This window comes from Rhinoderma darwinii, chromosome 10 (assembly GCF_050947455.1).
Source record: "Rhinoderma darwinii isolate aRhiDar2 chromosome 10, aRhiDar2.hap1, whole genome shotgun sequence".
Classification (NCBI taxonomy): Eukaryota; Metazoa; Chordata; class Amphibia; order Anura; family Rhinodermatidae; genus Rhinoderma; species Rhinoderma darwinii.
In genome coordinates, this window is record NC_134696.1 from 68,786,000 (window position 1) to 68,799,694 (window position 13,695).

At 45.5% G+C, this 13,695-nt stretch overlaps 1 protein-coding gene across 6 annotated transcripts in view; it reads left to right on the forward strand.

The window, feature by feature from the left end:
• Positions 1–12,091: 12,091 nt before the first annotated feature.
• Positions 12,092–13,695, forward strand: part of IFT46 (intraflagellar transport 46) — a 126,408-nt gene continuing 124,804 nt past the window's right edge. For 2 of the 6 annotated variants that reach the window (XM_075840054.1, XM_075840050.1), the window contains exon 1: positions 12,114–12,257. In XM_075840054.1, the coding sequence (XP_075696169.1) occupies positions 12,228–12,257 (30 nt within the window). In that variant the 5' untranslated portion in view covers positions 12,114–12,227. Of the gene's footprint in view, positions 12,258–13,695 lie in introns of all 6 variants that reach the window. The other 4 variants (XM_075840048.1, XM_075840053.1, XM_075840051.1 and 1 more) reach the window with 3 other exon arrangements.

Consider the following 13,695-nt stretch of genomic DNA (forward strand, 5'->3'; position numbering starts at 1 on the left):
GCAGTATGCTGCGCTATTGTTTCCGGTATTTTCGGCGGAATCTGCGATGGGGGCCCCTAACAGCCTCCAATGCAGATGTGAATTAGGCCTGGGAGCCTATGGGTGATGGATGCATCTGTGTGACATCCGTCACAGGTATGTTAAACTTAGGCCGGATTCAGACGATCGTAAGCGTTTTGTGCCCGCAAAAACCGCCTGCATTTTGCGCGCGTGGCAGCAGCGTGACAGCTCCGTGTGTCCTATTCATATGGATGCGCGGCTGCGTGCTTTTCGCTCAGCCGCCATCTTTATGACACTCCGTTTGGATGTTTGTAAACAGAAAAGCACGTGGTGCTTTTCTGTTTACATTCATACTTTTACTGTTGTTGCACGAATAACGCACGTCCCACGGAAGGGCTTCCGTGGGGTGCGCGTGATTTTCACGCACCCATTGACTTCAATGGGAGCGTGATGCGCAAAATATGCCTAAATATAGAACATGTCGTGAGTTTTACGCAGCGGACTCACGCTGCGCAAAATTCACGGACTGTCTGCACTGCCCCATAGACTTGTATAAGTCCGTGCGAGCCGCGTGAAGACCACGCGGGTTGCACGAACGCAAATCACGTTCGTCTGAATCCGGCCTTATAACTGGGGAGCTCACGACATCACTGTCCATATATGGACAGTAACGACAGGAGCAGTACTGGAGTCCCCCGGGCTGCGCCCAGCAGACAGTATCAAACATCTGCCCATTCATTTGAATGGCTTTGCCGACGTACTGTGCAGACAACCTGTCATTTACGCGTCGTCGTTTGACAGCTGTCAAACGACGACGCGTAAAAATACAGCCTCGTCAAAAGAAGTGCAGGACACTTCTTTCAGACGTAATTTGAGCCGTTCTTCATTGAACTCAATGAAGCACAGCTCAAAATTTACGGCTGTCAGAGAAGCCTCGCAAAATGCGAGGAGGAGCATTTACGTCTGAAACGAGGCAGCTGTTTTCTCCTGAAAACAGTCTGTCTTTTCAGACGTAAAAGCCTGCTATCGTGTGCACATACCCTTAATGTGATACTGTCTGCTGGGCCCTGTATCTAAGGCTACCACATGGTAGGCTTAGATACAGGGCCCCAGCTGACATTAACCTTATACTTACCCTCTTCAGCTCTGGGGCAAGCGCAGGTCCTGATGCCATTCAGCGTCATGAGGTTGTGTGCGCGCACATAGCACTGTGACACTGAAAGACGTCCAGAGCAGTGCTGCACTCAGGAATGATAAGTATATGGTTACTATAGTAACAGGGGCCCTTGTAGTTTATTACATAGGCCCCAGTTACTATAGTAAGGCTGGGTTCACACACCCTATTTACGGACGTAATTCGGGCGTTTTAACCTCGAATTACATCCGAAAATACAGGTTCCAAAGCGCCGGCAAACATCTGCCCATTCATTTGAATGGGTTTTACGATGTACTGTGCCGACTGTCATTTTTTTTTACGTAAAAAAGGCGCCCGCGTCAAAGATGTGCATGTCACTTCTTGGGATGTAATTGGAGCCGTTTTCCATTGACTCCATAGAAAAACAGCTCCAATTACGTCCATAATGGACGCTGCGAAAAACGCCTGCACATGCCATTACGTCTGAAATTCAGGAGCTGTTTTTTCCTGAAAACAGCTCCGTAATTTCAGGCGTATCGAACATGTACGTGTGAACATACCCTAAGTGTGAATAGATGTGGTGCAAGGGGCCGCGGGCCGCAGTTTCAATTGAGGCCCCTATAGCTATGCCACTGTCCAAATGGTAATATCACAAGTAGCAAGAAAACACAGGTATGATGAGCGCTACAGGAGGAGGCCAGTAGTAGGTGGATTCATTTAAATTATTACTTTATTGCTAAATAGTAAGGCCTAGTTCACACAGGCCTAGTTTTTTGCACGCAGAATAATCTGCCTCAAAATGCCTTCAGAAATTTGGAGGCAGATCTTGACTTGCCGGCAGAACACTTGCCACGTTTTTTGGTCCCAGCCATTAAGCGCCGCGGGCAAAAACCGCTGCTTTCTCTGATTCCCATCGATGTAAATGTAGAGGTCAGAGACTGAAACGCCTGAAGACAGGACACAACACTTTTTTTTCCCGCAAGCGTTTTTTTCCGAACGTGGAAAAAAAAAACATCTCCGCCCCCCATTGAAATCAATAGGAGGCGATTTCGAGCTTTTTTTGGCGCACTTTCCGACGCCGTTTCTGCATCAAAAAAAGCGACAAAAGACAGTGTGAACTCCACTTAAGCGTTACGGGACCGAACCGTAATCATGTTATTGATAAAGGCACCACTTAGTAGCTATTAATCAAGTAATAATTTAAATAACTACTGGCTTCATCCTGCAGCGCTCATCATACCTATGTTTTCTTGCTACTTGTGATATTAGGATATACAGTGTTCACAGTTTGTTCAAAATATGGTTTTTTTGCCACGGTTTTCACAAAATCGCAGCACATGATGTTATTTGACCACACTGTGTGAATAAACCTAATGTTTTTATGTGTCTTGTACTCATTTTTTTTAAGCAACCTTCGAATCTGTTATATGAATTGTGCGGTTTTGCTGCAAGTTTCATAATCGCGGCCAAATTAAAAAAGTTAACAAACCCTACAGGCAGGGGCGTAACTAGGAAAGACTGGGCCCCATAGCAAACTTTTGACTGGGCCCCCCCTCCCCTGGGTGTCACACAACCCCCCCCCCTTTGTAGATAGTGCCTTTTTTACAGCCCCCCCTGTAGATAACGCCATACAGCCCCCTCTGTAGATATCTACAAAGGGGGCTGTATTGCGCTATCTACAGGGGGGCTGTATGGCGTTATCTACAGGGGGGCTGTATGGCGTTATCTACAGGGGGGCTGTATGCCGTTATCTACAGGGGGGCTGTATGGCGTTATCTACAGGGGGGACTCTGTATGGCGTTATCTACAGGGGGGACGGTATGGCGCTATCTACAGGGGGTGTCTTTATGGCGTTATCTCCAGGGGGGCTGTATGGCGTTATCTACAGGGGGTCTGTATGGCGTTATCTACAGGGGGGCTGTATGGCGCTATCTACAGGGGGGCTGTATGGCGCTATCTACAGGGGGGCTGTATGGCATTATCTACAGGGGGGCTGTATGGATTTATCTACAGGGGGGCTGTATGGCGTTATCTACAGGGGGGCTGTATGGCGTTATCTACAGGGGGGACTCTGGCGTTATCTACAGGGGGCTGTATGGCGCTATCTACAGGGGGGCTGTATGGCGCTATCTACAGGGGGGCTGTATGGCATTATCTACAGGGGGGCTGTATGGATTTATCTACAGGGGGCTGTATGGCGTTATCTACAGGGGGGCTGTATGGCGTTATCTACAGGGGGGACTCTGTATGGCGTTATCTACAGGGGGGACTGTATGGCGCTATCTACAGGGGGTGTCTGTATGGCGTTATCTCGAGGGGGGCTGTATGGCGTTATCTACAGGGGGTCTGTATGGCGTTATCTACAGGGGGGCTGTATGGCGTTATCTACAGGGGGGCTGTATGACGTTTTCTACAGGGGGACTGTATGGCGTTATCTACAGAGGGGGCTGTATGGTGTTATCTACAGGGGAGGGCTGTATAGCGTTATTTACCGTTATAGCCGCTTCTAGCACTCTACCTGGGATTCCAGCTCTGCTCCTGACATCACTGTCCATATATGGACATGGATGTCAGGGGCAACCCGAGAGCTGGAGTCCCGGGCAGAGCGCAAGTAGGCTCTTCATGGGACTCCAGCTGTGCTCCTGACATCACTGGGACTCCTGCTCTGGGGAAGCCCATGACATCACTGTCGATGTATGGACAGCGATGTCAGAGGCTTCCCCAGAGTCCCATAGCAGAGCCTATGCTAGCGCTCTGCACGGGACTCCGGCTCTGGGGAAGCCCCAGACATCGCTGTTCATATATGGACAGCGATGTCAGGGAATTCCACAGAGTCCCGGAGCATAGCCTGCACTAGCGGCTCTGTGTCCCGCGGGCCGCAGATGACAGCCCCAAGGGCCGCATGTGGCCCGCGGGCCGCGTGCCTGAGACCCCTGCTCTAAAGTAATGTAAAAAAAATAAAAAATAAACAAAATTGGTATCGCTGCATCCGTAAAAGTCTGAACTATTACAATATACCATTATTTAACTCGCACGGTGAATACCGTAAGAAATAAAGAACTTAAAACGCCAAAATCGCTGTTTAAAGTGATCAAAAAGTTGTATGTACCAAAAAATGGTACCTATAAAAACTACAGCTCGTCCCGCAAAAAAGAAGCCCTCACACCACTCAATTGACCAAAAATTAAAAAAAGTTATGGCTCCCGGAATGTGGTGAAACAAAACGTTTGTTTTTTCTAACAAATAGCTTTTACTTTATAAAAGTAGTAAAATATAAACAAAAAACTGTATAAATTTGTTATCACCTTAATCGTATTAAGTCTCAGAAAAAATTTAAGTTGTCGTTTTTACCGCACGGTGAAAGCCGTAAAGACGAAACCCAAAAAACAATGGAGGAATCACAGCTTTTTCCAATTTTAACCTGCAACAAATTTTATTTTCAGTTTCCCAGTACATTAAATGGTACTTTAAATTGTGTCACTAGAAACTACAACTCCTCCTGCAAGAAATAAGCCTGATGGAAAAATAAAAAAAAGTTATGGCTCTTGGAAAGTGGGAAGGGAAGAACTAAAATGAAAACACAAAAAATGGATCAGCCCTGAAAGGGTTAATTAATTTCTAATGAAAAAACATTTCTGACCTCGTGGGGTATTGCCGTACTTGTGAGAAATTGCTTTACAAATGTTTGGGTTCCTTTTTCTCCTTTATGAAAATGAAAACGATCCTGTGGGGTCTAAATGCTTATTATACCCCTAGATAGATTCCTTAAAGGAACAGTGTCACCAAAAATGTTTTTTTTATATCAGTTTTATGTTAGGGTATTATTAAAAACGTTTATATTTATTTGTGTGTTTGTGTGTTACTTTTTTCTATTTTTACACTTTTTCTTCCCTATGGTGGCTGCCATTTTTTTTTCCATTTCTGTATGTGTCGATTAACGACACATACAGACATGGAATACGGCAGCTCCAGTCCCATAGGGACTGCGAACGGGGCCCGTTCCATCCGCTATGGTGTACGCCGTGTGTGTGGGAACGGCGCATGCGCCGCTCCCACACAGTCCAATTTGAAATGCGCGCCGTCCGGCGCCATTTTCCTGTGGACCGGAAGTCGCGGCCGGACAGTAAGATTACTACTTCCGGTCGCGGCTTCCGGACTTGTGCACATGGAGCAGCGGCAGCAGACGGAGTGGACGGACCGGAGGGAGCGGCGGCGACTGGAGCAGGTAAGTGATTTCTATGTATGTTCGTGTTTCAGTGTGTGTTTACTAGTGTATGTAAACCTTCTACACTGTGTGTTAGCTCAAAAAATGGCGACACACAGTGTAGGAGGTTAGACCGTTCAAACCCCTCGTTTCTCCCGGCACTAGCTAGGATAAAGGAGGGGGGGATTCTGAGAGCTCACTAGAGCGAGGGATTTTTTCCCAATTTTGCAGCATAAAGCAATGTGGTTGCTTTACCACATGCAATGCTGCAATTTTGGGAATTGCTCCATCTAGTGACCAGTGCTGGGAAATATTATAAATTGAATCCAATTTATAATATTTCCTGACTCGTGAAAAAAATAAAAAAAATTAGAACAATGTTTAATCACCTACACACTAATTGTTTAACTTAAAAAAAAAAAAACATGTTTTGCTGGCAACACATTCCCTTTAAGTGGTGTAGTTTCCCAAATGGGGTCACATTTGAGAGGTTTCCACTGTTTTGGTCTCTCAGGGGCTTTGCAAATGCGACATGACATCCAAAAACTATTCCAGCTAAATTTGAGCTCCAAAAGCCAAATATTGCTCCTTCCTTCTGAGTCCTGCCGTGGATCCAAACAGCAGTTTATTACCACATATGGCATATTTCCATAATCAGGAGAAATTGTTTTACAAATTTTGGGGTTCTTTTTCTCTTTTATTCATTGTAAAAATTAAACATTTCTATGTTTTTTCAGAAAAAAAGTAGATTTTCATTTTCACGGTTTAATTCCACTAAATTCATCAAAAATCTGTGGTGTCAAAATGCTAACTATAGCCCTAGCAACATTTCTTGAGGGGTGTAGTTTCCAAAATGAGGTCATTTTTGGGGGGTTGAAAAGGTGACATGGCACTGAAAACCAATCCAGAAAAATCTGCGTTCCAAAATCAAAATAGCGCTCCTTCCCTTCTGAGCTTGCCGTGGGTCCAAACAGCAGTTTATTACCACATATGGGGTATTGCAGTAATCGGGAGAAATAGCTTTACAAGTTTTGGGGTGCTTTTTATTCTTTATTCCTTGTAAAAATTAATCAAATTAAAAGTAGATTTTAATTTTCACAGACAAACTCCAATAAATATAGCAAAAGACCTGTGCAGTTACAATGCTAACTATACCCCTAGAGAAATTCCTTGTCCTTGAGGTGTATAGTTTTTGGGGAGTTTCCACTGTTTTGGCACCACAACACCTCTTCAAACCTGACATGGTGCCTAAAATATATTCTAAAAAAATGAGGCCCCAAAATCCACTAGGTGCTCCTTTGCTTCTGAGGCCTGTGCTTCAATTCATTACCACACTAGAGCCACATACAGTGAAGGAAATAAGTATTTAATCCCTTGCTGATTTTGTAAGTTTGCCCACTGTCAAAGTCATGAACAGTATAGAATTTTTAGGCTAGGTTAATTTTACCAGTGAGAGATAGATTATATATAAAAAAAAAACAGAAAATCACATAGTCAAAATTATATATATTTATTTGCATTGTGCACAGAGAAATAAGTATTTGATCCCCTACCAACCATTAAGAGCTCAGCCTCCTCCAGACCAGTTACACGCTCCAAATCAACTTGGTGCCTGCATTAAAGACAGCTGTCTTAAATGGTCACCTGTATAAAAGACTCCTGTCCACAGACTCAATTAATCAGTCTGACTCTAACCTCTACAACATGCGCAAGACCAAAGAGCTTTCTAAGGATGTCAGGGACAAGATCATAGACCTGCACAAGGCTGGAATGGGCTACAAAACCATAAGTAAGACGCTGGGTGAGAAGGAGACAACTGTTGGTGCAATAGTAAGAAAATGGAAGACATACAAAATGACTGTCAATCGACATCGATCTGGGGCTCCATGCAAAATCTCACCTCGTGGGGTATCCTTGATCCTGAGGAAGGTGAGAGCTCAGCCGAAAACTACACAGGGGGAACTTGTTAATGATTTCAAGGCAGCTGGGACCACAGTCACCAAGAAAACCATTGGTAACACATTACGCCGTAATGGATTAAAATCCTGCAGTGCCCGCAAGGTCCCCCTGCTCAAGAAGGCACATGTACAGGCCCGTCTAAAGTTTGCAAATGAACATCTGGATGATTCTGAGAGTGATTGGGAGAAGGTGCTGTGGTCAGATGAGACTAAAATTGAGCTCTTGGGCATTAACTCAACTCGGCGTGTTTGGAGGAAGAGAAATGCTGCCTATGACCCAAAGAACACTGTCCCCACTGTCAAGCATGGAGGTGGAAACATTATGTTTTGGAGGTGTTTCTCTGCTAAGGGCACAGGACTACTTCACCGCATCAATGGGAGAATGGATGGAGCCATGTACCGTCAAATCCTGAGTGACAACCTCCTTCCCTCCACCAGGACATTAAAAATGGCTCGTGGCTGGGTCTTCCAGCACGACAATGACCCGAAACATACAGACAAGGCAACAAAGGAGTGGCTCAAAAAGAAGCACATTAAGGTCATGGAGTGGCCAAGCCAGTCTCCAGACCTTAATCCCATCGAAAACTTATGGAGGGAGCTGAAGATCCGAGTTGCCAAGCGACAGCCTCGAAATCTTAATGATTTACAGATGATCTGCAAAGAGGAGTGGGCCAAAATTCCATCTAACATGTGTGCAAACCTCATCATCAACTACAAAAAACGTCTGACTGCTGTGCTTGCCAACAAGGGTTTTGTCACCAAGTATTAAGTCTTGTTTGCCAAAGGGATCAAATACTTATTACTCTGCACAATGCAAATAAATATATATAATTTTGACTATGTGAATTTCAGTTTTTTTTTAAATATAATCTATCTCTCACTGGTAAAATTAACCTAGCCTAAAAATCCTAGACTATTCATGTCTTTGACAGTGGGCAAACTTACAAAATCAGCAAGGGATCAAATACTTATTTCCTTCACTGTATATATACACTGAGCTCTTTTCTGGTGCTGTATTTATGTACTGAGTTTATTTTGGTGTTGTATATATGTACTGAGCTCGGTTCTGGTACTGTATATATGTACTGAGGTTTTGTTCTGGTGCTGTATTTATGTACTGAGGTTCATTCTGGTGCTGTATATATGTACTGAGGTTTGTTCTGGTGCTGTATTTATGTACTGAGGTTTGTTCTGGTGCTGTATTTATGTACTGAGCTTTGTTCTGGTGCTGTATATATGTACTGAGCTTGGTTCTGGTGCTGTATTTATGTACTGAGCTTTGTTCTGGTGCTGTATATATGTAATGAGCTTATTTCTCGGGATGTATATATGTAATGAGCTTGGTTCTGAAGCTGTATTTATATATGACATATTTATAATAATAAAATTGCAGGGCAAATGGAATTGATTTCAATTTATTGTATATTTCATGGGAAGCTGTCAGATAGGTTTAACCCCTTGAACCTCCACCATGCAGTAATACATGACCTCACAATATTTCCAAACATTCCCCTGTATGTTTTTTTCCAGATGCAACAAAATATATCAAATCAACTGTTTAAAACGGTGCACACTATATGCTAATTACTCTATAAAGGGTCATGGATCGGTGCCGCTATCCTGAAGAGTCACATAGTCCTGACTCCATACCCACCTTTCCATGCTTGATTGACAACCCCCTGGCTGTACTACATCACTACCAGTCTCCTCCAACTTTCCCGGATGCGCCATTGCATCTGCGTGCACTGTGCAGCGAGGCGGATTTTTTGCCCGACTTCATTGCTGCACCGCGCATGCCAGGGAAGTATAATGCAATGGCGCATCCGAATGAGTTTGAAAAAGATGCTAGTGATGTAGAACAGCCGGGGGGGGGGGGATTTCAATTTTCGCCTCAGGCAGCAGAAAAGCTAGAATCGGCCCCGTCTGTGCGCCACTCCTGGCATATCTCTAATGGCCAGTGAGCCGCTGGTCTTGTGTGTCCCTCTGATTTATATTTTATCCCCTGAGTAGTCATCTCTTGGGACTGCCAGGCAATATGATGAAGCAGGGGGAAGATATGATGAAGCAGGGGGAATATGGATTCTGGTCCATACAGAGGGACAATGCTTATGAGGGGATGGTGGAGGTGATTCCCCTAATGGAGATTTTTCCTCACCTGGTGCCAGCGACCACGTCTCCTGCTAGCTGGTTTTAAGAGGGGAATGTTGCTGGTGTGAAATGGTCTAACAGTGGATGTTCCGGGGTGTCCTGCAGGTGGAAGTGAGCCGCGAGCGGGCCAGTCTAAAAATCGAGGTCCCGGCTTCACACGCGGCGCTAGGCCGCAGTCTCAAAACTATGCTGACGGTCAAAATGGCCTCACAGGGCGACTCATCTGAATCCCCGGATATATTAATTCTGCCCTTTTGGAGCAGTGGATGATCTGGATTACACCATATTGCAATCTGGGTAGGAGCAGCTTGGAAAAAAGCATCCTATCGGTCTTCATGCAACATTTAGATCCATGTTTTACTACTTTTACAAGGGAAAAAGAGATAGTTAAAAATAAAATTTGAGTTTTGTCACCATATCCACGGGAGAATTGCGTCCCCATTCATGGTTTCCACGGTCCGTGCATGGCGCAGAAGCCTGGACCGCAGAAAGAACGTACATATGTTCTGCGGTCCAGGCTCATAGCAAATAATGGCCCGCGATTTGCGGATGGCTCGCGGGTGACACTCCGCAGCTGGCCGACCCGAAAATCACGGCCGTGCACATGGCTACGGTCATGTGCATGAGGCCTAAGGGACTTGAATCAGCTGGATCCCTTGCACGATATACTGCAATATTAATTTATTGCAGTATATTGTGATACCGACAGTCTCCTATCTCCTACAAAGATGGCGGACCTGGAGGCCTATATCAGGCTCCCAGTCTGCCATGCCAACCATCTGCACCCCCCGATCGCATCGCGGGGGGTGCGTTGGAACATTAGGGTATGTTCACATGCAGAGTCAAAAACGTCTCAAAATACGGAGCTGTTTTCAAGGGAGAACAGCTCCTGATTTTCAGACGTTTTTTGAGCAACTTGCGTTTTTTACGGCCGTTTTTGGAGCTGTTTTCAATATAGTCTATGAGAAAACGGCTCCAAAAATGTCCCAAGAAGTGTCCTGCATTTCTTTTGACGTGGCCGTAATTTTACGCGCCGTTTTTTGACAGCGACGCGTAGAATGACAGCTCGTCTGCACAGAACATCGTAAGACCCATTGCAAGCAATGGGCAGATGTTTGCCGACGTATTGGAGCCGTCTTTTCAGGCGTAATTCAAGGCGTAAAAGGCCTCCATTACGTCTGAAAAGAGGTCGTGTGCACATACCCTTACAGGGTGTCATCCCCCTGTTTTAGTCATTTAAATGCCACGGTCGCTATTGACCACGACATTTAACGGGTTAAACTAGCGGGATTGCGCTTGTTACCGGAAGTGTCGGCTGTAACACACAGCTGCCACGCTCGCTCTATGTAGCAGGCTCAGCCCGTGAGCCCGCTCCATACTCCCCTGTCCGACATGTGCCATATATACGTCAGATGTTGGGTAGGGGTTAATGTATGCATTCCGTTTTATCCTCCCTCCTCCCACATAGGGATATGACATCGCTGTTGACTGCGACATTTAACGGGTTAAACGAGTGGGATCGCGCTCGAGCGGGATCCCGCTCGTTACCCGGAAGTGTTGGCTGTAACACAGCCCATGAGCCCGCTGCATACTCCCCCACCCGACGTGCGCCGTATATATACACGGCGCATGTCGGGAAGGGGTTACTTTTCTGGAGTTTCACTTGCTAAATATGCCCCATAGACGTATAGGGAGCAGTCTAATCACGTCCACTTACAAGACAACAAACAGGTAGGCCGAGTTCATATGCTGTGTAAATACTGCAGTTTTTCCGCAACGGATCTACTTGCGGGAAATTCGCAGCATAATACAGTAGCAGCAAAGTGGATGAGACTTGAACAAATCTCATCCATACGCTGCGTAAATTATGACCGGAAAAAAACACTCAGAAATTGACCTGCGGTGTGTTTTTTTAAGTCCGCAGCATGTCAATTGTATTTGCGTAATAACGGCTTTTCTGTTGCGGGTAAAACCCGCAACAAATAGTGGACGTTGCATTTTTTGCGGTCGAAAAGCTGTGATTCCTCCAAAAACGGGAAAAAAAAATCTTATACTTACCCAGAAATCTGTGTTTCTTAATCCATGCCGGCTTTCTGGGATGACGTTTCATCCCAAGTGACCGCTACAGTGGTCAATAAAACGTCATCCAAGGAGGCCGGACTGCAGGATGTCAGTGTGATTTGTTTTTTTAACGCGCAGTTTTCCGCAACGGACATTCCGGACAAAAAACGACACCACAATTTGGTGCAGCTTTTTGGATGGAATTCCCTGAGGCAACCAAGGAGGATACACTTTGTGCTTTTATGCAGTGCATCCACCCTGTGTGAGCATACCCGTATAGTACTCGGATCTCTATGGCGGTGATCTAACTACAGCTGGGAACATGGGAATGCTAGGAATTGTAGTTTCCCATCATCTGGAAACCCACAGGTAGGAGACCATTGCTACAGAGAAACTTCCCAGCAGCCTCCCTTGTACTGAAGCTCTGTGTAATGACTTCCCCATCTGTAGAACACATCTATCTATGCCTGCCGCCTCTCCTTTCATTCGTGTCCTCTATCCCAAAGACCAGTAGGTGGCGCTGTCACACCACAGCTTTATGTTTTCACGCACTCTGTAGAAGAAACTGACAACCGCGGCCGGAAATGAGTGTACCAGGCGGAAGCTCTCATCGTCTCCATAGTGATAGAGTCGTTTATCTTCGGGACGCTGCTTCATACTGGGTGTCGAGGTAACGGCTCGTATTTTGGGCTGGTGTATTTGTACGAGCCAGTTAGGCTGAATGGAGGAGGCAGACGCAAAGGGGCTGCAGGTAACTGGAGCGCCTGGCGTTCAAGGGAAAAGACACATAAGTAGATCAGGATACACTGGTGACTATGACGTAGGAGATGTATGTTCGTATGTACAAAGAGCTAGGTGCGTTGCTTTCTAACTGCGCGTGTCCTACTTTTAACACTCTCCCTGCCGGGGTATATTTTGCTCTTATGATTTCATCGACCGTAACCCGTGTATTTTGTGCTGTAGGGTCAAATGGTATATTGAGAATGTGAATAAAGTTTTTAAAATTATTATTGATCTTTAGCACTTAAGTCTTTTACTAAAAGGGGGTCTCCGCTTTGGATAAGTTGATCACAGTATCCCCCTGATAGGACCCCCAGTGATCAGCCGATATGTGGGAAGCCTGCTAGTAAGTCTTTAGTTTCCCCGCAGCGCCTCCACAGTGTCCATTCATATCAATGGCTTGTCTGTAATGCAGGACCGCACCGGTCCTCCAGAGAAGGAGACCCATTTTATAACCCCTCTTTACTATGGCCAAGAGATGAGGATCCTGAAAATAAGACCCCCCTCCCCTATTAACTCAGAATTCAAATGGGTTCTCTAAACTGGGCAACCCCTTCACCCTGTGGCCACTTTTGACCTTCCTAACAGAGCCTAATTTTTCAAATCTGACATGTTTCACTTTATGTGGTAATAACTTCGGAATGCTTTCACCTTGCGAAGCGATTCTGAGATTGTTTTCTCGTGACACATTGGACTTTATGTTACTGGTAAAATTAGCTCGATACGTTCTGTATTTAATTGTGAAAAACACCAAAATGTAGCGAAAAATTACCATTTTTCTCAATTTAAATGTATCTGCTTGTAAGACAGGCAGTTATACCACACAAAGTTGTTGCTAATTAAAGGGAATGTGTCGCGAATGAAACTTTTTTTTTTTTTTTTTTCTTCCACATGGTGGAAAGTATTAAAAATTTAATAATAATTTGACATGTTTTCCTATGTTGGCCACCGGGGGGGGGGGGTGTCTTTTTTATCGTGTGTGGTATTACAGCTCTGTCCTATTCACTTCAATGGAGGTGAACTGCAATACCAGACACAACCTGAGGACAGGTGCGGCGCTGTGTCTCCAATCCGGACACCCCTTCTGTCCTGAGATGACCCGACGGGGGAGGCGGGTGTCAGAGCCACCCAGCGCCATCACTGCAGACAGAACCACACAACTACGGCATGAGGGCAGGGCTTGTCCTGAGTGCACTGGCTCTAGTTATGGACAGATTTATAGTCACATAAACCCCCGTCTGCATCAGAACCGCTAACCTAGGTCCAATCGCATGACACAGGGGGTCACCAAAAACCCTGTGCACCCTCAGCCCGTCCATCCAGCCCTTTCCTGGTTATATCTGCTTCTGGGTCAGCTGGGTGTCCACCATTACCCCTCCTACTGGAGTGTGTTTGGAGATGTGACTAAT